This window comes from Cebidichthys violaceus, unplaced genomic scaffold (assembly GCF_023349555.1).
Source record: "Cebidichthys violaceus isolate CVI_PGR_0920_01 unplaced genomic scaffold, fCebVio1.0.p SCAF_159, whole genome shotgun sequence".
In the NCBI taxonomy this organism is placed as follows: Eukaryota; Metazoa; Chordata; class Actinopteri; order Perciformes; family Stichaeidae; genus Cebidichthys; species Cebidichthys violaceus.
Window position 1 is genome coordinate 74,243 of NW_027176328.1, and position 27,272 is coordinate 101,514.

At 43.4% G+C, this 27,272-nt stretch overlaps 1 protein-coding gene across 4 annotated transcripts in view; it reads right to left on the bottom strand.

Annotated features, from left to right (window-relative positions):
• Positions 1–7,069: 7,069 nt before the first annotated feature.
• The window catches only part of hdac4 (histone deacetylase 4), a 109,571-nt gene continuing 89,368 nt past the window's right edge, over positions 7,070–27,272 (bottom strand). For all 4 annotated transcript variants that reach the window (XM_068710526.1, XM_068710524.1, XM_068710527.1 and 1 more), the window contains 5 exons: positions 20,347–20,465; positions 19,488–19,621; positions 9,985–10,069; positions 9,591–9,732; positions 7,070–9,457 (listed from right to left, as the gene is read on the bottom strand). In XM_068710526.1, the coding sequence (XP_068566627.1) occupies positions 9,418–9,457; positions 9,591–9,732; positions 9,985–10,069; positions 19,488–19,621; positions 20,347–20,465 (520 nt within the window). In that variant the 3' untranslated portion in view covers positions 7,070–9,417. The remainder of the gene's footprint in view (positions 9,458–9,590; positions 9,733–9,984; positions 10,070–19,487; positions 19,622–20,346; positions 20,466–27,272) is intronic.

Sequence of the window (27,272 nt, forward strand, 5' to 3'; positions counted from 1 at the left end):
TCCTCGCCTGAACTCTCTGTACTAAAACCTCTCTAATCTTCTTGTGCTTCACTTTATCACAGTCAGACTTGCAGAGAGACTGTTCACATATTGTGCTATGATCTGGGAGAGGTTTAAACCTTCAGCTTCATCATTCCTAAGAAATAAATATCCTGAAAGTGCTTTTTTTTTTTAGGCGAAAATTAAAATGTTCAATTTGTGCTGTGTGCCATCTTCATTTACTCTTAACCAGTAACATATATACTGATATTTACACATCTGAACAACTCTCACAAGTGTTCCCTTTATTATAACACCAAAAGTATTAAAATACAGCTTGTAGTTACAGAAATATACTAATTTTAGTATGGCTATGCAATTTTCGAGCAGAGGCCTAAAAATAGGCCTAGGGCTGAAGAGAGAGAACAGCTCGACTCCTCTCTGTGTTGCAATCTGTGAAAAGAGAAACTCCTCGTGTCTTCAGGACATGCAGTAAATAATCCCACCATGCTGAGTGCCCACATCTGCCTCCATACCTCTCTCTTTCCCGATCCTTTGACACTCACTTCTTTATTTAATGGCTGAATAGATGTCATCCTCTCGCCTCCAAAATTGTTATCGCACAGCTCGTCGGGGGGGTTTCTTGTGGACCCTGGACTCTAAAATTGGACAGGAAATTAAGTGTAAAAGATATTTTCCTTCCTCGTCTGTGGTGCCGTTCAGAAAGAAAAATAAAATGGATTTGTGAAACTATCTGTAATCTCACGTTGCCATCTGAACGCAGCCTGAGCTGTCGTGTCGTTTTTTTAGTTTTAGCTGCAAAAAAAAAAAACAACCTTGGAGGAGATCCAGGCTGTGAGATTTCATAATGTTTGTGCAGATTTGTGGAGTACGATGGGTAATTAATGTGTTGGCTGTGACAAACTGTCCATACCATAAAAGCTTTTGTTGTTCATTTGTTCGTTTCCATTGATAATGGGTCTGGTTTGTGTTCAGAAATACATCTAACAATAATGTCTGAAAAACAATAAATATTGAGTGCTATCAGACCTACAATGTGAACATAACCTGTAGCTGAGCAGGTTCTGCATGGGAATGTGTCTGTACTGCATTATTCTTCCTGCGTATGACTCTGCCCTTGGCTCTGAGCCCTGCAGCACATCTTCTCCTCTGGCATTGTCTTCTGTCCATCTGGTCTCATCTGACACACACGAACAAAGCCTAGACCAACTGCTGTGGACAACATTATATAAACGGCTTCATTCCTCATGTCCGTCATCTGTTCCATTCCCTGAATAAATCAGCCTTCATCATCCTCCATGTCTTCCTCCACTGGCATTGTCTGGTGCTTTTACAGTGGAGTGGATAGCTAAGAAGGGCGTACTGTGGACTGAAGCGAGGGGTAGCGCTGGTTGTTATATCTCAGTATCCACAAAGTTGGAAAATCTCTAACTTTAGCGTCAGCAATGTTAGCCAAAGAATAATTGCAGCTTTCTCAACCAGTTCAGATGAAGGGCAGGATGGAAGATGTCATCTCAACAAGGAAGACATTTGAGGCGGGGCCACGGAGCAGCACCTATAGGCCTCCATGTCTCTGTCCATGTCCAAGAGTCAGGAACAGTTCCAGCGTCGTCCTCATCTCAAGCTGTGAAACTTGATTCGTCTGCAGGCCGTGGAGGAGACAGGCAGGGTAATATACTGACATTCCCCTGCTCCTCTGCTCGCCATTAGCACCAGTGATGAGCGTCAGGGTCAGCGGAGGTTAGTGTTGTACTTCCTCACCTTTGTTTTCACTTGAGAACTTCTAAGGATGAAGTGATGATTCATTTACATTAATTTAAGCCCAAATTGAAGAATTTACTCAAGGTAACCGTAAGACTGAGTAGTAGGAAACAACGGGATTGCACTTCAAATTGATGAAGTTCCAAGACTCTTCTTTAAAAAGTGTCATAGAGCATATTCAAAAGTGAAAAGGGGGCACAGTGTCACAGATGCCAATGGCCATGCGTCGTTCGAGCATAGTCTGCATACAGTGGATTGGGCTGTTTGATGAACAGGGTTCAAACCAAACAACAGCAGCAATCTACCAACAGCTACAGGACTTTCATGCCAGATCTAAACCATGCAACCTCATCTTAATGTAAAACATTCAAACATTGGTACTGCGGCTTAAAGGCAGCAAACAAACGAGTGACAGAACCAAAGAGAAGGCAGGTCCCTGTTAAACATTCATTTCTTTTATAACCATTGGAATTGATTTTTTTAAAAAGGAGGAAACTAATTTGAACTCAAGGTCTACTTACTTGCTTTTTTCTTCGATGCTTTTGACCAAATCACATGGTCTTTATCAAATTCCTCTCCTTGACAGCTGAGCAAATGCCATGCGCTGATGAAGACCATGCAATGCATTTATCGATACACACGGCGGGTTAAACAGGACCCTGAGTGACCTCATGTCAGGATCCATTCAACTCTGAAATACAAATGAGTATAAATTACAAAAAGGAAATGCTGAATAATACACAATAAAAGATATTTTGATCAGTTTTGGTCATGTTGGTTTGATGGGAATGCCATTAACTATCTGCTGTGGTAATGTGTTCCTTATGTTTTACCGTACAGGCAAAAAAACCACTTCTTCTCTTTGCCAGAAAAAGCTGAGCCCGAAGGAGAGTTTCAGTGCCAGAGCCTCTCTTCTCCTTCTCCTTCATTTCCTCCAGTTGTGATCTGGTCTTTTACAGAAGTGACAGGTTGCCCATAATTATTAACACAACAGGAATACTGTCTTCTCTTTATGCTCCGTCCTCCATCTTTAAGATCAAGCAGAAGCCTTTGCACTGGCGCTTGTGCTCTCACCAGCCTGACAGCGACCCCAGCCTCAGTGTTTGCACCAGCCTGGTGTGTCCCTGCCCTTTTGATGTCCGCGCTCCACACCAGACTAAACACATACGGTAGCAAGACAAGCAAACGCTGCACAGATTTTCAAACACGCTATGGATCAGAGGTGCCGACTGGACCGGTGGAACATCCAATGGAAAGAACGACAAATGGTCGCAGACTCCCTAACGTACATTTCCATCCTTGGAATAAAATAAGTTAAGGGAAACGGAAGATTAAACACAGAATTAGTTTGAAAATGTGTCAGCTACAAACAGAGTTAAAAGAACTTGTCAAGGCGTTTCCTACTCCAATACTTTTCATGGACTTTACTTGACTGGGTCACCTCGAGGATCCCCCAAACTGATCCTAATGACTCGTCTGTAATTAGTTGTATTTGTCATCTGAGCAGCTGGCCAAAGCCTCATCGCCATTTCGAGTTAGTCAAACCTGCAATTAAAAAGAGCGGTGATGAGCACAGCTGGGAAGATGAGGTCTTTTTTTACACATAGGGTGGCCGGTATAATGACAGAGCTAGCTGACAACGGCCGACGCTGCAAGAAGAGGAGCAAAGCATGCACGAGCGCTGCCGCACACCAGAATGTCACTGTGTGGAAACGAGAGGGAAAATAGACGGGGGGTTTCCCAGATCTCAACCCTTCCTAACATTTCAGTCCTTTGTTGTGGGCGAGAAGCGGCCATCTTGTGGGCAGGCCTTCAGAAAGAGGGAAAGTTCAGGGCTCCCCCTTTCCTCTGACCTGACCTCACCCAGGGGTCGCAGGGGTTGCGTGTCGCTACATAGCAGAGATGACGAACGCGTCGAGGCCTACGGTGAGCTAAAGGTGAGACGGGCAGTCTGCGTGTCATGAGCGCGGTCGTTAGCGCCTCCCCAGCCACCCAGGAACCATAAAGAGGTCGAATTCCCAGCTTTAACGTCATCCTCTTTTACTTCTGGGAGCCATCGGAGCTCTTTTCGGCAACTGCGTGATGGTAAATATTGTCCCTCACGTCTCTGTTTAACTTTATTCTTTCAAGGAAGCAGAGATGGGCTCCTTTTTCGTTTGCCTCCGACACAGCGTGGCGTCTCAAGCCTCCGTGATTTACAGAGACCGTGTCGGCGTACAAAGCCTGAGGCAGAGGTAGTATTTACACTGTCACTCTCTAAATTCAGAGTTTGACAGGAAAGAAGTGGAATGTGTGTTTATTTGAGGGGAGGCAAGGCGGGATTGGTTTTGTTTGCTTTCGGACTGTTGTCTTAGCGTTAGTTCAGCCACCATCAGGGATTCACTGCTGTTTATTTGGACACTGGCTCAGACCTTTGACCTTTCAAATGGGGGGCTAATCCCAGCCAAAGCTACTGTGGTGCCCTTGTTGCCATTTTCTGCAATGCTGCCTCCGTCTGGATTTAAAGGAGAACTCTTTATACATCGAGGTCTGTTTAATGGCTTGAGGCTAGGGCAGACCGGGGGCAACTGTAGCATGTTTGGTTTTAATGTCAGTACTCAAAGAAAGTCAAATGTTATCAGTCCCTGCATGCAGAGGTGATTGTAACAGCAATCCTTCAGTATTTATATTGAAGACATCTCCTGATTTATGGACACTGAAGATTCTGGATTTGAAATGAGCCGTTGGTGAAATTGAACCCAGGTCCTTGAGAGCTTCGCGACTCGGTCTCGTTTCCGATCGGTGCAATTTGAGATGCTTTGTCCCGTGATATAATTGACCCCGCTCGCCCCTATATTAGCTGCTACAAGTAAAACAAATCCAAATCTCCAACCAACCTATCATCAGTCAAGGTGCATTGTGGGAAATGTAGGTTCCATGTTTTCTAAAATAATTCTTTGGTATCTTTGGTTCTGCTGCATCGTTCCTCGTCACCACCCTTCATGTCTGACAGTGAATGAGCATTTTTCTTTGCAATCAAAAACCAGCAACCAACACTGTTACTAAATAAAAAACAGACATTGCAGTTTTTCCAAAACAATACTTTATACTGTAGATGTCAAAGACAACATGTTAGAGCAAAGGTTCCCGAGAAAAATGTACTATTTCTGTAACAACGGTGGAACAGGTCAAAAACATAACTGATAAAAAAAAAGAAAAGAAAGAATATGCATTTTATACACATGTAAACCTAGAACTGATTGTTTTTGAACCACAGTGGTCATAGCAATAACTGGCTTATTTAGTGGAAATGGACAACGTAACAATGACCAGGCACCTGGATGGAGTCCTTTGATAAGTCCAGATGTGACAAAAAGTGTGTCTTCCCAAAAGTCCAACAAAGTCACATCTCGCCCGGTGTAGTAAAAAAGAAGAAGTCCATTCTGTTGTAGCGGTTTACAAAGCGTCCCCCTAAAACAAATAGTTTTTCTACATAAATACAATAAAATCTATTGTTTGTGTTACAAGTGCTAGATACTTTTTTTTTGTATTCATTTTTTGTAAAATATTCAACAAAGGTCTTCCAGGTTCGATGGTTCCATATGCTAAAGGTAAACGCACAACATGGAAAGAACCCAAACTCCTCCCGGCAGACACACAAAGAGCAGAAAAAGAAACAAGAAACAAGACAGTTTGGATTCAGTGAAAGTACCAACGGCCTGCAGTGCTCCATCCCTTGTGCTGATATGTGGTGACAGACAGACAGACAGACAGACAGACAGACAGACAGACAGACAGACAGACGGATCATGCAGAGAGAAAAGAGGAATGGAGTGGAGTCGGACCAGACCTCCTAAATTGACAGTTCTCGGACCGGCTGGACCGAACTACGAGCGTTAAAACCAATAGATGGAGATATAGCCCCTCTTCATACACGGAAAATATGACAAAATGGAATGTTGCTGATTCTTTTTTTTTTTGGTTACTGGACATTGTGTTAAGACTAACAGTGAAGACAGGCGGCCAGAGCGGCCAGGCGGTGCTAGTTTTGGCTCCTGTTGAGAAACCCCACGACTGGCACCGCAGCGCTAAGGTTCTGGGAATGTTCCGGGCTGGCTTACCGAAAAGCATCTCACCAAGTGTGTTTACGCGTCAGCGTATCCAAGTAAAGGTGATATTCAGGATAGCCCCACTATACGCATTTTCATATTCCAACCACACACACGTCTATAAGCATGAAGTATACTCACGAGTCCAGAAAAGATCAAATTACAAAAAATACAAGATAAATTGATGTTTGTGTCGGTGTGTGATATAAAAGGAATGTACAGAAGAATCACGTACCTTCACATGGCTATGAGTCTAAACCATAATGATCTCTTGGATACTTTATGGCAAACAATCTACTGCCAGCACTGACTCACATCCATGTTTCCCTTGTTGTACATTTACAAAACAGATGACACGAGCATGAAACAGCAGTAGATTACTGTTAAAACGTTGGTCCTTGTGCAGGAGGAGTTGTGTTCTGTGAGGACGGAAAGACGGAACACCTGCGATCTCTTGGATCTGCTGAACAACTGGCCGCCCTGAAACCCTGAGGCACCACTGAGCTGATGAACGAGATGACACGTGAACTAGACGACTTTAAAGGAATGTAGAGTTCAATTAAAACTTAAGGGCATTTGTCCAGATAAGGAAGTAAGTGATGATCATGTGAAGTCATCTGTGAGGCCCATCAGAGTGATTTAACAGCATGGCCACGTTCCAATTCAAATACACCCATCCCATCTTTCTTGGGCTGGAGGTTGAACTTGTAAACCTTGAGGAAAAACAGCAAGAACCCATCTTTGGACACTTTTGCGATGTGTAGAATGCATATTTTCAAATTCAGTCTCACATTTCTTAAAAATACTGAAACTTTATAGATGGCAGCCAAAATGTGTTTTTGTACAAATAATATACCTACACACTAAACAAGTGGAATAATGGGACTATGTGCCTGAATGTGTGGATGAGCAGAGGGCAACGGCACGCCTACTGTAACAGTGTGACGGTACCAACGGGATGGATGAAGCCAAAGACTGGTCATCAGTTACAACCGGTGAAATAAACACGTAACCAACGGTATAAACGGGGCGTCAGTAGCACCCGAAGAGGCCGACGGTACGGAAGGCCATCAGAAGCATCATTTTTCAATACCAACTTCAAAAACAAGGTCATAGTATTTCATTATGTATATATATATATATATATATATATATATATATATATATATATATATATATATATATATATATATATATATATATATAATATACTCATTTCTTTTCATATATAAATCTACTATGAACAGACAGTAAGTACACAATTGTCCATCATTATACAAAGTAGAAACATCCCAACCCTCCCACAAAAACCCTGAACCCAGAAAACAGTCACGTGACGTCCACTAAGAACCGGATCTGGACCTCACCTGTGTGAAGAACGTCAGCTTTACAATGTAACAGAGAGACAGCGAGGAAGGGGAACGGGAACAACACATTAAAAAGGTACAAAAAGAAGGTACTGGAGTCCACTGAAAGGGATACAAATCAACCAAAGTAAGAGTAGTCATTGAGAAAGGTGTGGCAGGAGCACTCGTGTCCTCCGTACAGTAAACACCAGTAAACACCACAGCACTCGGGTTCCTGCTCACCGACTAAATACGTCACACACCATTAGCTTGTAGAGGAAACAAAGATGGAAGCTAGTTGCCCAGAGGCCAAACACAAGTTGGAGAGGTGGTTACAGTCAGCGTCTGCACACAGGGACAGTTTCGTCAACTTTAAGTTGTACTTGTATTCTTTCAGAAGTAAGAACAGGTGGTTGTGGCTTGTTACCTGGCTCGGGCGGAGGCTGGTGTGCTGCGGGGCTAGCAGGGTTCGGCTGCGATGAGTTTAGTTAAAGTTAAAAAGGTAATGTAGGTAATGTACAGTATTTTAGAAATGTATTGAAAGTATCTTTACAGGCCGACTGCAATCGATAAATCAATTGCTCTGACAAAAAAAGAAATAGTCAGTAGATTTGATCAAATGTCAGGAGGATTCAGAATCTGAGCTACATGTCTATTCAAAGCTGCAGGATAATCATTTTAAACGGGCTTCTCCCACTGGTCAAGAGAAAAAGACTAATACAAAAATAAAAGAACTATAAAAATATGCGTCAACACTCGCATGTTTATAAAGAGCAGCTTGTGCTCCACTGGTATGAGCAGACGTACACACACCTGCCTCACAGCGCTGGACATTTGGGGAGCAGATGGACTGAAGACGTTGAACCAGCTGAGAGCCGTGCAGCCCTGGAACCACCTGTGGAACACGCCGCTGGTTCAGTCACTGGTACCACAGAGCGGGTTCAACACCGTCATTTAACGGTTATTCCTCTCTGTTCATCAACGGTCTGCAAGAAGTGAGACTGATTCCAATGAAAGAAATAGGACTCTCCTTTTCACAGCATGGTATTAACTGCTCTCTTAAGAACAGCTGATCCCTGGCTGACAGAACTGAATCGCTCAACGTTACACTAATTAATAATTGCTTCATCCACTGCGATGAATGGAAACTCATTGTGAGCACTGAGAAAAGCTCGCACTAATCGCCGTCGATGCGACATTGACATGAAGTGGCCGGGCCGATGAGACTCACAGGAGGTCACAACATGTATCTAAGGTGCAGCCGGCCCTCCGAGACGTTTCCTCTGGCTAGGGACCGGATCTGATACATGTTCCACTGAGTAATACTAATCAAACCTGAACCACCTCCAACCTGTGGCTGGGAACTAGACCTTCTAAAAGAAGACTATTTAAATGTGGACAAACAAGGAAAGATGGAGGTACAGGGAGAGACAGCAGGCTGCTTGCAGGGAATTATAGGTACACATGCTAAGGTACTCCAGTCTATGTGCCAACAACATGCAGGCATTGAATGTCTTGCCAGGAGAGAAATGTTTAAGGGGTTTGGGGAGAAGAGGCCTCGTTCCAAAACCTGTTTTTTAAGGCAAAGCTCTTTCAGTAGAGTTCAACAGAAAATCCACCATGTTTAACAAAAAAAAAATAAAAAGGCACGGACGCACAGTCTTTCACTGTCAGTCGTTCAGGAATCAGAACATGCCGACGTTTCTCGTCTGTAGCCTTCAACCGCCTCGGTAAACAGCAAGAAATTCGACCATTTTGTTCCGTTCGTCCGGATGTCTTAAAAGAGCAGAGATGCTTCATCCACGATGAGTCACAATCACAGTAGCTCTGGTGGTTCTTGATGAAAGGTGTGAAGGTGACGATAAAGCGCAGAAAGAACAGAACAATAAGAAAAGCGGATGACGACGTGTCCGACATCACGTGTAGTGTTTTAAAAGCACCGGCACTCGAGGTTGTCATTGTGGTGGGTTGAGTCGTTCCTCTTACATCCAAGGTCTCGTAGAGACAATGCAACACATGTGCGCTGATCAGTCTGTGCACCGCTGATCAGTGAATGCGTCGCTCGCCTTCAGTGTTCCCGTTTTCCTCCGAGCGCCACTTTTGTCCGCTCTGCTCGTTCTCACCCACAATCACATGCCACGTGGGTGTGGCAGGGGTGAGACACGGGAGCGGCATTTAAATGGACACCGACTGGGTGAGGACACTGTCAAAGATGAAGACGTTTACATAGCAGCTTCCTCCTCCATGGGTTCCTCTTCAGCCCTGGGGGAAACGACGACACCGTCAACAAAGACTACTGTAAGGACTGGAGGTGAATAAGAGGATTGATTTGTTGAACTATTCCTCTAAACATGAAGGTCATTGAGAACCACTACACACAGATGACGTCGCGTACCTCTTTCCAACAAGCTTGTTGGCGACGGACAGCGAGGCCATGGCGGAGACAGTCTCAGCCTCCTCTGCGTCGCGCCGGAGGGCTTCGCTCAGCGAGCAACCGAGTGTGGAGGCGGAGCGCTGCAGCGAGCGCCAGTATTTACCTACAAACGACCAGGACGGGGTGAAAGCCCAATTACAACAGATGCTGAGCACACCGGTCCGCTTCCTTTCAGAGAGATGTAATGGCTCTACAGGTTCTGCATGTGGAATATTAACAAATGTAACATCTACAGATGCTAAAAACATCAAATGAGTCATCTAACTCAAACCTAATTCAAATATCATTCAGTAAGACAAATATCATGAAATAAAATCAGAGGGATTCTGTAAATAAATGTAAATAATTCACCCACTTTGTATTTCAAGAACTTTCTCCATAGAGTGGACAGCGTTGGCGTTCGGTATCTGTTGCAGCACCTCGTCAGGAACGGGGTCCAACTGAAAAAACAAAAGAACTAGAATCAGCACCTCGCGGTTGTAGCCTCCGTGTTACATCCATGTCATCACTTCGTCATCCCATCCTATTAGACATTCCTATGAAATGGTTATAATTAACATGTGAGGTCACAGTGACTACAAAATTCAAAATCAATCCATCCTTGAGTCCAGGTGGACGTTTGTGCTGAGATATAGCGCTCTGGAGAATGGACCAGATGGACGAAGAACCCAAAAACATGGCTGTCACCGGCGCAGCAGAATAACATGAAAACACCATTTTTTACCTTTCTAACTTTTTCCACCAAAAGCGATTTGCAGTATCCACTAGATACACATCTCTGAGATTACTTGAGACTCTTGTGCTGAAATGTAACTGCAGGGCAGTGTACCTATGCCTACTGGGAACATAAGCTAAGTGCATTAAATGTATCGTGGAATTGTTTTTCCTCCAATACAGCTAGTATGGCCGGATGTGTATTTTTATGAAAGTGACTGACAGGTGTTCAGAAGCGCTGCTCCAAATCACAGCCGAAACCTCACTTGAACTAATGCGGTTCCCTGCTGGTTTAACGGATCACTGTTGAATGTGGACCACAGCCCGGTGTTGAGTCCCCCCAAGAGGTGGGGAGCAAGCTGGAGCTGCTGACACAATAGAAAATAGAACCGCAGATGCAGATGCACACCTCCTCCCACTCACGCTACTACTCTTTGACACAAACTACAATGTGTGCTTTGTGCTGTTCCCACTCGCAGGACACATACCAGCGTGCACAGACGCATACGCACGGAAAACCTACTGGCTCGCACACTCACTCTCTCGCACTCTCTCTCTCTCTCTCTCTCTCTCTCTCTCTCTCTCTCTCTCTCTCTCTCTCTCTCTCTCTCTCTCTCTCTCTCTCTCTCTCTCTCTCTCTCTCTCTCTCTCACACACACACACACACACACACACACACACACACACACACACACACACACACACACACACACACACACACACACACCTCAGGGAGCACAGCTAAGCCCACAAAACTCTCCAAGCCACAGTTCAGAGGAAACGGGGCTATTCCCCAACCCGGAATGATTCAATTTCCCCTTTGGCCGATCGCACATACGACACTTTCTCATCCCATTTTGTCAAACAGGCCCATTCAGCTCTACATTCCAACACAGACGACAAGCATCCTTCTTTCTGCTCAATCATAACCCCAACGGAATAAAGGACCAACAGAAACATGTAAAGAGAGACAGAGAGAAAAAGAAAAAGTTTGGCCAGAGATTTGGGAGCGGAGCGCCAGAGAGAAAAGGAAAAAGCCATCGTCGGTACGTCTCGCTTGGCCAAGGCTGGAAGTTTTCTTTTAATTAAAACAAATAGTGTGTGGGAGGGGTCAAGAGGCGGTCTGGGGAGAGGGATACTTTAATCCTGCTGTGGCACGACAGGCTGCATAATGCACAGAGGAGCGTGCGCACAGACACACTGATATTTACATTGGGTTATTTGCTCTTTGGCTGACACTCTCATCCAAATCAACTGACAAAAAGTTCTGTGGAGTGGGCTTGATTGAGCCTTGGCTTAGTCCCGCCCCCGCTGCTACTTCATCAAGCTGTCGGAGCTACCACGGAGCCCACACAGTCACTAACTGCACTCCCTATTCAAATCTAATCCAAGCTAAGAAGCTAAAGCCTACAGGTCAGTGTAAAGGTGAACCAGCACATCACCCGGACACCGAGACAGAAAACAATGACATTAAGGAACAACACTGTTCCTGTACAGCCGGGTCTTTATTCACTGTAGCTAGCAGTAGCATATAAGTGCTAATGCTAGTTAATGTTGTGCTAACGTGCTCTGCTCTTGTCGTTAGCTCCATCACTATTACACAACGTTTACGCTGAAACCATTTTGTGACTGGTTGGAGCTACGCTATGTTTGGCTGGTCTGCGTTCACAGGACTCAGCTGAATAGTTCAATAGTTTATTCATAGTAGTTTATTACTCAAACACAACCTCATTTATTCACATTGCAACAGAACAATCAGCCCTCGAGGAACCGCCCTGCTGTTCTATTAACATGTGGGCGTATGTTGGTACGCACTAGGAGTATTCTTGCTTTAACATGTGGGATTTATCAAAACAAGACCGGTCAGATAACAACAGTGCTCTAAAGACACCTGTCTGGTTTCCATTGGCTCGGGCATTCAGTTCGATATCATGTGACAAAGCACTTACTTTGTAGAGCACGAGCTACTCTTACTATAAACCACTGGAAGCCAAACTGTCCATTTGAACTGTGATATAACCAGAGCAACTCTTTAGTGTCATGCTGTGTTCTGACTAAAGCGCATCAACCTGCCAGTGACTGCATGTGTAACTCAGCCTGCATGTTGACATGATGGCTCAACGTCAAGGTCCAGCAACAGTTGCCAGAAGATAAAGACCAAGCGTTCACTCTTGACTCATTACTTTCTCAATTGAATGGTGTCAATTAACTTTGCTCCAGTTTGTTTGACGCAGGTCTGATCTACACTCAGCTTGCTGTCAGCTCTGGAGATCATCTTCTAGAGAACGTGGAAGGTTCAGCTCATCCTGATCACGTTGATTGTGGGGGAGGGGGCAGACAGCAGCACTTATGTATCACTCCCATCCTCTGGGAACTCAAATCATCAATCCTTCAGTCATATCTTCTCAAACCTTTAGGCAACAGCCGCCAACTTTTCACCATAACCCGAGCCAGTCCCAGCTCAGCCCCGCCCAGACCATGCTAACCCAGCTCCCTGTCGGAGCAGGGTCAGGGGTTCTCTGGGGTTTCGTGGGGTTCATTTCAGAGCAGGGTTGGGGGGGGGGGGGGGGGGGGGGGCTGTCAGCTTGATTGACAGCTGGGCCTCACGCTTATAAACTTTAATGGCTCTTGTCAGAGTACTCCAGGGGCCCCCACCTGACAGGTATGGCAAACACACAGACATGCATGTGCACTATATACAAGCACACATTTGTCTGCCACACCATCCATGGCGACATTTCTGTTTATTTGAGTTTGTGCTCCTGGCTGTGCCTGGACCTCGGCTTCTTCATCCCATCAGACGTGCCGCAGAGAGCAATGCCCTTTAAGGATGGTTTGCTGCCACTGTGTTATTTATGAGGAGGTCTATTTCTCTGTGCGACACGGCCGTCCAACGCACCAGACACGGTCCAACATGGAAAGCCATGAGCCAAGAGTGAGGAATGCGCCCCGGTAAAAACATTCCAGAAGGGAGGCTAGAACCAAAACAGTGGGGAGAGGAAATCCACTTGTCCAGCGAAAGAAAAGTGCACAAGGCAGCCATTGTTTACTGTTGTGTCCATGTGCATGTGCTGGCAGTCACTAAAACTGCTTGATTATGTTATGCTAACTGAACATGGTAATGATGTGCATTGTGCAAAGCGGGTGACCTTTTCGGGAAAGAGGTGTACGTTTGCCTCATGGGTGGAGGGGGGGGGGGGATGCTCAGGCCCTGGAGGGGTACAGGTGAACTCGAGCGTCTTACTGTAACTGGAGTGTAAACACACCGAGTAACCTCATTGACAGCTGGTAGCAATTAGCATATTAGCCTGTTGTTTATCAAATAATTGCTAACAACCGTGCCCCGAACCGGGCCAACATCTGTTTGCGAGCAATCATCAATTAGTCCCGAGTTCAGAGTTGACTGGTGTAGTTGCCAATGCATCATTCATGAGCTATTTAACTAAAAAGACTTCACGATTACGCACTACAGTGGTGGGGGTGAATTAAAGAGCCTGTAAAATCCATTCAGCAATTTCCATGGCTCTCTTTCCCAGCTAATCTGAGCTGCTTTCAAAGGAAACCTAATGCTCATTATGGCAAAGCCTGTCTTAACCTACCAATAAAAGCACATCTCTCACACTAGCCAGCAGTAAAACACTGGAAGTACCCAGGAGGTGAAGAGGGTACAAGGAACACCTTTAGGATGCTGTGGCACCAGTGTAAAGGCTGCCAAAACCTGCCTCTTTAAAATGACAAGAACAAACAACAAGAGCATTAATTATGAAACAACGTGAGGATTTCTTAACCATGTAGCCCTTTACTGAATATAACATACTGTCTGTGGGCTTTGTGGCAATATGTCAACTCTAAATGTATTTTTAAACCCTTCTGTAGTTGTGCAATATAGCATCCATTAGTCCAAACAGAACAAACAGCACAACTTACTGGCAGCATCATTCAAGCTACATTTAATGGTTTAAGCTACAGTCATGGTGACGTCTTGGGTTCTGGACGCTCCAGACGATACAAACCCTCGGGCGGTTCTGAAGCTTTATAAACAAAAGCACAGCTGACCAGCTAATCCAGCTGTGGTCCCATTCCTGAGCCTACTCATTCGCTCCATTCACAGTCGGCCACACACACACACACACACACACACACACACACACACACACACACACACACACACACACACATATATCTTCTAGAAATAACACATGGACACATTCAAACAAAATTCATGGCCAGATTTGCCTTGTTGGTCAACCTGGTGGTGAGGCTCCATAGACCTCATATTTGATTTATTTTGAAGTCTTCTGGTTCTTATTCTGATTCCAGTCACCGTCTGAGGCCGGACATTATCAGCAAACGCCAGGCCTTTCATCTCCCTCCAGCTCAATCCCTCACTGACGTTTTCCAGCTACATTCCAGGTCCATTACAGAGACCTTCTCTGAGATTATGATGAGAACACTTGCTTCCTGCCATTTTGATCTGATCAGGGACATTTTAGCCTCTCTTTTTTTCCATTTGCTATCAGTTATCAAAGCTCCACACAATTGAATGATCTGCCTTTGTTCAAACAGCTGACATCACTTGCTGCCAAAAAGCCAACCGGTGCAAGTCATGAGAACTCCAAGTCTTTCCTTCAAGTCAACAACGTCTACATTTGCTTTATCAAAGCCATCTCTCACTGTAAGGGTTCTTCATCACGATCCCTCGGAATGTTTCTATTCACGGTCTCCCAGATGAAATCTTCTGAACCAATATATCACTTTATAAAAAAAAATATAATATGATGCATATCAGGAAATCACTGATAATATCCGACAGATTTTTGTAAAATACTCTACGTACAACACTCTGCATATGATGAAGAACTTATACCTTTCAGACTCATAGGTAGCGTTCTCTGTGCAGCTGCTTTATAACAATAGTTTCATCCTTTCCTACTTCAAATGATTACTCCACTTCCCTTTATTATCTGATCCCTAGGCCCAGGGTGACCCTGCTGAAGAGGTGTGAGGGTAACCATGTTCAGATGTGTACCAGCGAGGGGGCCGGGTGAGAGGGGTGTCCTGCAGGGCTGATTCAATTGACGCTCCCTGCCTCCTGCCTATTTTCACATTTTCAGCTCCCTATGGCACTCATCCAGTGACCTCCTCCAAACCCCCGCTGAGGCCGGCGCTCTGCAGGCTGAAACCCAAGAAGCAAACCCCCCGATCCAATTCATTATTTTTGCAGCAGGGCGGTGCTGTGAGTAACGAGAGCGTCCTTCAAACTGGAAGTCCTGAGCACAAACCTCCGTGACAGCGAAAAGCATCCGCCCTGCTGAAGTGTCCTTGAATTCCCGAATCCTTACCAGCTGTAATGGCGGTGTTACTCCATGACTTTGAGTCATTGGTGAGCACAGTGCAGGTAAACACAAGTCATTAGTTTGTGCATTTCCCACAAAACTTTTTTTCTCTGACTGGTTTTGGCACGTAGCAGAGCTTTCCTCTTAAGAGGACACAATCATGCTTTAACTAAACACCGGTATGACCAGCGTCACTTTTAACTTCCTGCAGTGGTCAGTGTCTTCATGTTCCACACAACAGTGTCTGACTTTTTATTAATGTGTTCTCATGTTATTGTTCCATTTGTTTTGCTCCGACTCACCATCCACATGGAACTGGGCCATGCAGTTCATTTTACGATTCCAAGAAGTCATTTATAGCTTGAGCTGTCTGCAGGGCTGGATCAAGAGGCCGAGGAATGTACAGATAGCACCTCCAACCAGGCAGATACACATTCACAGATACACATTCACAGATACACATTCACAGATACACATATAGTACATATCTAATCGATGACTTCTATCCATGCAGGCTCGGTTTGTTTTAAAATTAATTTTGTCCAATGGGCAGATTGCTTACTTCTGAATTAGTGTCGCATTACCTTTACCCTCACTGATGCTAGTTCATTTACCATGCACTGTCTTTCACTCATTGTTACTCCACAGTATGATGTCAACGCAGTCTCACTTAACTCTCTGTGAGGTGTTGTGTGTAGCGCATGAGCAGTGTAGACCCATGTGCATCACTGTAACCGTTGTGGACGATGATGGCTTTAGCAGGTACAGTAGCCATTCCAACGCAACTGACACTCAGGGTGTGCTTGTGGCTTGGCCTGCAACAACACTTGAGACTTCTTTTCAAAATAAAGTGTCTGTCTAGATATTCATTCGTGATGTGTGGTGATTTCTTAACTCAAATATGGGCCAAGATCATTGCCAAGTAGAACAGCAGTTGCTCTCTTTACGTCTTCATTATTTAAGGAGTGAATTGGCTCACAGACGTGTGAAATTTGCATCCAATACATTGTATTGTCTTGAATTGAAACATGACTTCCACTCACGATGACTCAAACACCTCTTGTGGGATCACAAAGAGAATGCCTTGAATACAGTTGGGAATGTATACAAACACTAGGGCTGCCCCCTCGTCATTTTGGTCCAAGTCAACTAAGATGTCTTTAGTCGATCCTTGTTTTATGCTTTTTTCATGCTGAATTACTTATTCCCAAGAAACTTATGAAGATATCTCTGGTAAAAGATTTAAAGTCATGCTTTTGTGTGTTTCTTTGTGTAGAAACAGAAGCAAACACTCAAGAAAAATACGTTTTAAGTGCCCAAAATAGAGGTATCGAACAGCCATCTCACTCTCTACAAGCAAATGTGTTCATTAGTGGTCAGGGATCAAATAGATTGTGAACAAAAGAGCAACAAATAAGTAGTGGACTTTAGAGACACAAACAAACAGTCACACCTTCTTCTCTTCCCCTAAAGCTCTATAATCTCCGTCCAGTAGTCATTTAAAAACAAATGCACTGAGATATCTTGGACGCATAATCTGGGAGGGGGGGATGAGACTGAGCAGCCCGTCCAAAAAAGCACTCCAGCCTCTCCATTAGCTGGAGAAAAGAGTGGGCGGCTGTGAGGAGTTGCTATTCTGTTGTGCGCCATGAATCACAGAGCGCCGACGTTTGTCCAGTTCCTCGGCCCAACCTACACACTCCCACATTTAACCTTCTGCCTGGAAGTCCTCTCCCTCTGACGTGTGTGTGTGTGTGTGTGTGTGTGTGGCGCAGACTTCCTCTCTGAGTGGTCGAGAGAGCGTAACATGGAGAGAAGATGGTTTTGGCCCAGATAAAAGAGTACTGTTCTCAGAGGCTCGCCCGGCATTTTAACTCTATATATCTATGTATGTATATCTATATATGTATATCTATGTATGTATATCTATATATGTATATCTATGTATGTATATCTATGTATGTATATCTATGTATGTATATATGTATATCTATATATGTATGTATATTTATATATGTATATATATCTATGTATGTATATCTATATATCTATATATGTATATCTATATATCTATATATGTATATCTATGTATGTATATCTATATATCTGTATATGTATATATATCTATGTATGTATATCTATATATCTATATATGTATATCTATATATCTATGTATGTATATCTATATATGTATATCTATGTATGTATATCTATATATGTATATCTATATATCTATATATGTATATCTATATATCTATATATGTATGTATATTTATATATGTATATATATCTATGTATGTATATCTATATATCTATATATGTATATCTATATATCTATATATGTATATCTATGTATGTATATCTATATATCTGTATATATATCTATGTATGTATATCTATATATGTATATCTATATATCTATGTATGTATATCTATATATGTATATCTATGTATGTATATCTATATATGTATATCTATGTATGTATATCTATATATGTATATCTATATATGTATATCTATGTATGTATATCTATGTATGTATATCTATGTATGTATATCTATATATCTATATATGCATATCTATATATGTATATCTATGTATGTATATCTATGTATGTATATCTATATATCTATATATGTATATCTATATATCTATGTATGTATATCTATATATGTATATCTATGTATGTATATCTATATATCTATATATGTATATCTATGTATGTATATCTATATATCTATATATGTATATCTATATATGTATATCTATGTATGTATATCTATATATGTATATCTATCTATATATCTATATATGCATATCTATATATATATATCTATGTATGTATATCTATATATCTATATATGTATATCTATATATGTATATCTATGTATGTATATCTATATATCTATATATGTATATCTATATATGTATATCTATGTATGTATATCTATATATCTATATAGGTATATCTATATATGTATATCTATATCTATATATCTATATATGTATATCTATGTATGTAACCGGTCCATCACATGGTTATGCTGCACCTGTTTGGCAGCTAAAGTAATTGTTTCCTGTGAGTCACTCAGTCAGGGGACAAATCTCAATGTTGTGAAGGATGTCAATATTAAAAGGCAAGAGGTGGACTTTTCTATCTTAAAGGGATAGTTTGGGTGTTTTGCAGTGGGTTTGTATGCGGCACTGATCCATAGTCAGTGTATCACCGACAGTAGATGGCGGTCGACCCGCCTCCGGTTTGTAGACACAGACAAGAGTACGGGAGCAAAGCAACGTAGTGATGTGGACGGATCAGCAGGTCACAACTCTCTAGAACCAACCGCAGTTCAAAACTACATCAAATACATTTTATACACGTTGACTTTCAAACTCAGACAAAATGATTTGCTTCTGGAAATGTAGCCAGGAATAAAAGTTACAAGCAACATGAGTGTAGTTTTCATTAAACATAATGTTGCTGTTCATCAAGCTCATTAATGCATTCGTTAGGACAGACTTCTGAATCATCATGGTGGCCTTGAACACCATGTTACTGGCATTAATGTGAACCTACAGTCTCAGAGAAAAAACATGACAGTAATATGCTGCATGGACTAGTAACCAGGTCATAATGTGGTGTGTGTGGTGTGTGTGTGTGTGTGTATACATAACTCCCAGTGTAAACCTCAGTCCCTATTTAATCTCACACTAGCCATAGATTTAGTCCACAATTCCTAATGTGTCTGTCCAGTCTTAGTGCCTTGCTCAAGGTTATTTTTGCTAGTCGTCTCTTGGCTCTCTTCTTACCTCGTTGCCGAGCAGAGCGGAGACGCAGGCTTCGGAGGCATCGCATATGGCCGTGAGGTCGTGACCTCCCTCCAGGGCGAGCACCAACCGACCGCCTGCCAGACCCATCAGCTGCCTGGTCAGGTAGCCGAAGCCTGCACACGAGGAAATGACGGCAGAAGAAGAAGAGAGGGGGATAGAATGAGACGGGGAGCGGTGCTGTTCAAGCTCCAACTTCCTTTTTGGATATTGATCAAAGAAAACAAAATAAAGAAAAAAGGGTTTGAGCGAGGATGAGAAAAAGGGGGCGACTGCATCAGAGGGAGGAAGAGGGAGAGAAAGTGCACTGTGGATTTACTGGGGGCCAAAAAACAAGCCATAATATGAGCCAGGTTTAATTTTAATAAGTGCGGCTTTGCGTTTGGGCTCGGCCACAGTCTTTGATCTTTTGCTCTCAGGATGAGGGGAGTTTTAATATATGCATTCAGCCATACTTTCGTCTCCCCTAAATTCTCCCCATATCCCCCTCTTCCTGCAATCCTCTCTAACCACCCATATCACCCCCTAACAACCGAGACCCCTGGTCTTATTTGAGATCTGCGGGATGGTTTTAGAAAACCTCTTTCCTGGCACGCCAAGGTCTCGTTCTGAATACGCAAGTCGGAGGCACAAAATAAACACAGAGGCGTGTGTTTGAGCGTCTGCCGCTCTTTCCTTCTATAGCGTGCTGCGTACAGCCAAGGGATGTGGACACCATGAGGGAGACCCTGGAGGCATGCATTCAAATGCGTGTGCATCTTCTACAGTTCTGAAGACAATTTTGAGCTATGGCTTTGAAAAAGAAAAAAGAAAAGAGTGATTAACTGTGGTCAGCACTTACATTTGGCTGTCAGCTTGTATCCTCCCAGGGGTGGAGCATGTCCGTCTACCGCATCAAAGCCCGAAGACACCAGAACCACGTCTGGGGCGAACTCGTTGGCAATAGGCATAACCACCGTCCTAGGAAAAAAACAACGTCAACAAAAATAATGTATTTGAGAGTCTTCTATCTCTATCCAATAATTGTGGCTTCACTGCATATAGAACACTTTGTTTGAAAACAAGTGCATGCATGAACAGGAAGGCCAGAAAGCACAGATCCACTGTGTGTTCCAGTACCCGTACTACCACACTATCAAGTATGCAGAAAAACCTTCAGTATGTCCCTATAGTATGTCAAAAACACCAGGATGTCCTACTGCACCCAGTCACACGTTGTATGCAAGCCAGCAGCTACATGAGCAACAGGGTCAAAGGTCAAGGTGCGATGTTATGACAAGTAGTATGTCCAAACAGTTGGCACTTTGTAAGAGCAGCTGCAGCATGTACTAACAGTAAAAAGAAAAAGTACGTCATTTGGAACGCAGCATCAGTGTCTCACAAACACACACCTGATGAGGTGCAGGACCAATGTCTGTAGCTGACGCTGACCGGCGTATACACGTTGCCATGACAACACCGTAAGTTGAGTTACGCGATTTGTATTATTATTTAGTTTATTTCTGCAATTGTAATACATTACGTTTACTGTAATTTCGGGTACCTTGTGTTAAACTCGTAACCGTTTTGTCCTTGTTTTACTCATGATGATAGATGAGCTTTTGTTGTTGTAACGTGACCATTAACCCGGAAGTTAAGCGGAGCTCAGAAAGACGAGAAATGGCGGGTGAAAACAGCGAACTTTTTCTTTCCCGTAATGTTATTCTACTACTGGTCTACCAGGCGAACACGGTAAAGTTTATTAAGTTAACTCATTAAAGTACTTTTATACTTGTTGTAGGTGATGAGAGACAGAGCATTTGTTTCTTTGTTGTTTGTACATGAAGCTGTTTTGTGTCTTCTAGTTTTCACGGTGTTCCATGAGAGGACAATAATAAACGTGAACATCAGTAAGAAGCGTGGACTCTTTTATGACCAGTGTGGATACAATGTCCCCCCAAGGCCTTAAACCTTAAACCTTCAAGGACTCACTGACGCCACCTGGTAAGTGGCTGAGTGTGAGCGACTGTCAGGGTTTCAAATGTTGTAAATATGAGCATCATATGAGCATCATGCTGCAACATATCAAGTTACCATGACAACGTAAACAAATATTATGTACAGTTGTGAGTATTTATTTTAACTTTGTACTCCCTGATTTGACCGTCTTCAGGCTCTTTCCTCACGAGATGAGAGGCATTTCATATCATCTATTTACTCGTTTTTGTTAAAACAGCTTCAATGACAAATTGAAACGTTTGATGAATAAATGTGTGATTCTTTTATATGTTCAAGCTTTAATACTTAATGTTTCTGAGTAAATGGAATATTACAGGCCGAACACACACGCGCCCTGCTCTTTGTTTCCCTTTTTAATGTCTCCACGCTTCCACCGGTAACCCCCTGTTTAACGTCACATTGCTATGAATTGTGGGTAATTCACTTGGGCAAAGTCTGCAGAAATGCGGACTTACGGAAAGTGTTCATAAAGGGCTCAAAACGTTTTTTACACAATTCCTCTTTTCTGCCAAATAATCTAAAAATGGTGACACAAGAAGAATGATCGTCTTGGTGCAGACAAGCTACGTACATTGTGGTGGTTGAAATAGAGCTTCTGTAATTTAAGAGGACTATTCAAACATGCACATGGAGATATGCCTTTAGTGTGCTGACTGTCCTTGTGATGATGATTGTTGATTGCTGCAACCAGCGGAGATGCTACATGTCCCTATTGCTCTATATCGGTTGCTGTATTTTCAAGTCATTTTATGGCTTTTCCTCCCTTTCATGGTTTTCAAAGCAAACATCCACCTAATGAGTTTGTATGTACAGCCTGTGTGTGGCAGAGGAAATTACAGCATGCACTTCTGGAAGTGGAAAGAAGTTTGGAAATTTGGAGGCAGCGATACACTAGAACATCCTCCAGTAAAAAGGGGAAACGGAAGGACAGATATAATTGCATGTGTGCGTATCATGCATGCGTGTTAATTATGCAGGGTGATTCTAGCGCTGCATGGGTGTGGTCAATGAGGGCTGTTTGTGTACAGCCTTCCTCTTACAAACAGCTGGTAGGGAGGGAGTGCTTGTGTGCAATGTGTCATGCACATAAATCCAATCAACAGCGGGGGAACCGTGTAATGATTCACTGCACGTTGTGGCCGGAAAATCCAGTCCGGTTTTCATGGTGACCGGGTTAGAAAACATGTGTGTGTTTTTCACAGAAGGATTATATTAGATCCCATAGACTAGTTTGAATTGATCAGCTTCATTTTATTTCTTTTACGAGGCTGAACACAACTTTTTTAAATGAAAGAAAGGTATCCAATTGTAAATCAGGTAGTGTACACATTACTTAAAGAATGTTCGTTAAATAGCTGTGAAGCCACAGTTTGTGGTTTTCTGTATCTGTAAAGGTATCTGTTAATTAGGAATCAGCCATACTGACTGATCACTGAACTAGAGCTGGCACTGTAGAGGCTTTATCAACTTCGAATAATATAGAAGTATTCTAGTTCATAGTAATTTGGTTTAGGACTCAGTTCATAAATAGTTATAGGCTCCCCAGATGGCAAAACAAGTGGTTCTCTTAGATTTGCAGAGGAATTTTCTGGCGGTCTGGGATATTCGGGCAAGCAGTGTTTTGGTGAGGTCTACGAGTGACGGAGTACCACAGGGTTCCGTCGCAGGTCCTCTGTACTTTGCTGACCTCAGGAACACGGTGCTGGTTTTGCTGGCTGTGGGGGAGCAGTGTGCCCTGAACTCTGGAGGCCACCGGTTTTTCCAGCTCTTGTTCACCACCAAATTATAACCCTAAACTGCGCACACCCCCCCACCACACCACAACACCCATACGTACACACAGCTGTCTGAGGGAGAGGCGGGAGGTAGTATTCCGAGCGTATTGGTAGTGCCAGACAGAGAGGATACACTGAGTGCGTCACTGCGTTAGCGTGCATCTGGCAATATTTCAGAGGAAAACGTCATGTGAGGAAGATGAAAAAAAGCTTGAGTGAGTTAAAGATATAGAGGGCAAGAACATGGGCATGGCCTTAACCTGTAGGGGAGGAGTCTAGGAAGAACACATGGATTTGACTGAGGGAGTAAGGACAGGAATAGAGATTGAAAAGTGTTCCGTTAGCATGACGGCAGGTGCAAATGTTTCTAAAAAGGGAACGTGATCCTTTGTTTGAATCAGGCTTTTATGACAATTGTGTATGTGAAATGAACAACCACGCCGCTAAGGGAAGTCAATATTTTTCAGCTCCAGTTTTCAGATTTCATCGCACGTGTGTGTCCGCCTGCTTACACACTTACATACGCTCACACAGCTTTGGCCCATTAACATTTGGGCCGTAAAAGACCCCACATTAAAAGGAGTTGGCCACAGGCGCCCATGTGGGCTGACACACGGCGCAGGGGGAAACCTTGACCGCCAAGGATACTTGAAGCACTGAGGGCTCCCCCACGCCCCTCCTCCAGCCTTGAACACAGACAATAGACAGTTTGGTCACGGTGAAAAGTGTTGGTGTCATCAGTTCCAGCCCCACCGCTCTGGAACAATATCCTGACATTTAAGGTGAAATACAAACCCACAGTAATCAATTAGCAGACTGGCATGAAGGGAAGCCAGTGGTTGTAGGGGAGACTAATTCCGTGTGAATCAGAGACTATGTATGTGGAGATGAAACAGCTTCTCTGTTAATTAAGGGAGGGGAGAGTTTAAGCGACGTGGGCATCCTGAGTAAACAGGCTGCGATCTAAACCACTGCTGGCTCTCCCACAGCCAGATCTTACCAGGAGTGGAACTACTTGTAAGCATGTAGTGCAAACTTTTGTTTAGTTCACCTAGCAACAGGTTGCATGTGTCACAGTATCAGTTTATGGGAATGAGACTGATTAAAACGAGAGGATCCTACACCTCAGGGTCATGTTCTCAGACTTTAGAAACCTCAGCAAAAAAGGACCAAATAATAAATCCACTATGGTGAGAGACTAGTTAGGATGAGACTCACCTATGAACCTGTGTGACAAACACAGACAGACTAAACGTCATTCTCATGACCACCATCTCTAAATCCCTCTGCCATCAAGCCCTCTTGGCATCGACGGTGCTTTTATGAACCACTCCTCTAATCATTCCTCTTGTGGTCGTGATCAGGTTAATATCAGGTTAATGCAGCAGCAGGTCTTAAGGAGACTACTCATCTTGGTGAAATTGCTCCGGTACCTAATTTATCCTTTTCCACATCTTGATTATGCCGTCTGGTCCAATGTACTGCAGGCTTCTAACATGTATACATTCCTTAGGTTTGTTAATATATAGTAGAATATACTAATTATCTAATCATCTAATATTCTATTCATTTCTGTCAAACAGATACATCACCGCGCCAATAAAAAGAGTGTATAAACAACTGAGGTCAAGTTTTTTTCTTTAATATTATTATATATAATAATATTAATATTTACCAGAAATAAGTACCATTATCAGCTTATTCCTAGGCGTGAGCAGTCATCATTGGAGATGTTCAAGTAAAGGGCCAGCTGTTTTAGAGGGAGTAGTGTTCAGCACACCAGTCAACAAAAGGTTAAACTGCAGAGTTTCAAGGCTTTCCTCCTCCGTTCATAAAAACAGTAGAGAGAGAGAGAGAGAGAGAGAGAGAGAGAGAGAGAGAGAGAGAGAGAGAGAGAGAGAGAGAGAGAGAGAGAGAGAGAGAGAGAGAGAGAGAGAGCACAAAACTCACACACGCACACTTACACTTCAAAGCCCTGTCATCTGGAGCTGAGAAGAGCTGGTTTGAATTAAGTTTAATTCTCCTCTCTCGTCTTTCCAAGTTCATGGCAGAAGAGGGAGTGAAAGAAGGAGGATGAGGAGAGAGGGGGGCGAGAGAGAGAGAGAGAGAGAGAGAGAGAGAGAGAGAGAGGGGCGAGAGAGAGAGAAAGAGAGAGACAGAGAGCGAGAGATGGTGCTTCTGGTTTTCATTAGAGCCAATTTTCTTATCTTTTTTTTCTCTGAGCTTTTCTGGAGGCTCAGACGTGATCCCTGCAAATGCAACGTGGCACAGGCCAGCAGAGGAATGGGAAGGTGCCGGCTGCACGGCACGCATCCCCTCCCGAAGACGGAGAGGACCACAGCACACAGATAAACAGAGAGAGAGAGAGAGAGAGAGAGAGAGAGAGAGAGAGAGAGAGAGAGAGAGAGAGAGAGAGAGAGAGAGAGACGCTGTGTGTATCAGGTGTCCATGCATGCATGTGGTTGTAAATGTGTACTCACTCTGATGTAGAAGCTGCATGTGTTTCTCTGTGTTTTTCCGCATATTCATGCATCTTCATGGAAGCTGAAAGCGGGGCTTTCTACATTTCTAAACTTGTGAGCAGCATGTGCATTTGGATAAACACACGACTATCCAGTATCTGTAAGCATGTCTCTTGGTGTGAGTGGTAGATCTATGAGCTGTGAGGCAGGTCTGCTGCTGTCCTGTGGGGCCGATGAATCGTCCAAACCTGCTGCAGCCTTCGGGGGATTAACAGCGCCAGGCCCTGAGGCGATAACACGCCCACAACATGCGTTCTCTTTCCCTTTGGATCCTTTCCATCATGTTTCATTTAATAACACAAAATTACATAAACAGAACACACAAACGCAGTACAAGCCTCTCGACATGTATATGTGAATGCATGCAGCCCTGAACAAACACACACGTCCCAAAACTACTGTTTTACATTTCAAGTTGTCACAGTTTGATGTTTAGAGAGTGGGCTGGTGACACCAAAGCGCAGTGCGTAACTGGTCAACTTAAATACGGATGGAACATCTCCAGCAATGCCCTTAAAGAGTTACAGCGGTACTCCTACACAGCCTGTACAAACAGTTACACACAGTCAAAGGCTCTGGCTTTCCAACGTTTCTAAAGAAATAAACCCGACGACGGCGTCGCCGTGATCTCATTTTGGGCTTGAGACTTAAATGTTTCAACCAAAAGCCTGCAGAACACACTGGAGGTGAGGTGTGCATGTAGGAGCCAGAGTGTGTCTGGTTGAAACACTCCTGAGATGCTTTATAGGATTACAGCAGGATCAAGTGTTTTCATGTGGCGGGGTCTGCTTGAGTACTACAAGTCTGGATTACTCATCTTTATTTCAATCTCAACCAGTCCCTTTTTAAGTGTGTCTGCATCCAGTCAACCAACTTCATGGAAGTGCAAAACTAAAAGGCTTGAGTACAATTTCAAAATAGCAAGTATCAATCTGTTATTATCAACACATTTAAACAGCTTTATAAACTGTATTTTCTGAGGCAAATCAGCAACACTCTAGTGTGTTTTAGTACTGTAGTAGACATTACCAACCCTTCAAATTAATTTTCATTTGTATACATATGTGTATCGTGTCTGCTTTGTGTATCAATATAGAAGTAGAACCTATGACACATACTGCACTGGCTACTGGCTTCAGTGATGGATTATAAATAACATCGGCGGAATGATATACGTTTATTGAGTGGTTGTCATCGGTGCATTAGGCACACATGGTAGAATGAGGAGGATGAAGGGAGAAGAGACAATAAAGAGTGAGGAGGGGAGAGGGTTAGGGGTCTGGGCTGCATTAACGGGGGTTAAGGTGTGCTTCCGGGGGCCGGCGTGCCTGAAAGCTGCGAGAAGACGGCGGCCTGTCGGTGTGATGCGTCCAGATGGACACGAGGTCGCAAACACGGACTCGTCTTCAAAGAGTCTGTGTCTGTGGTGAGTACACGGTTGTAGTGTGTCTATGATCTGCATGTGTGTGTGT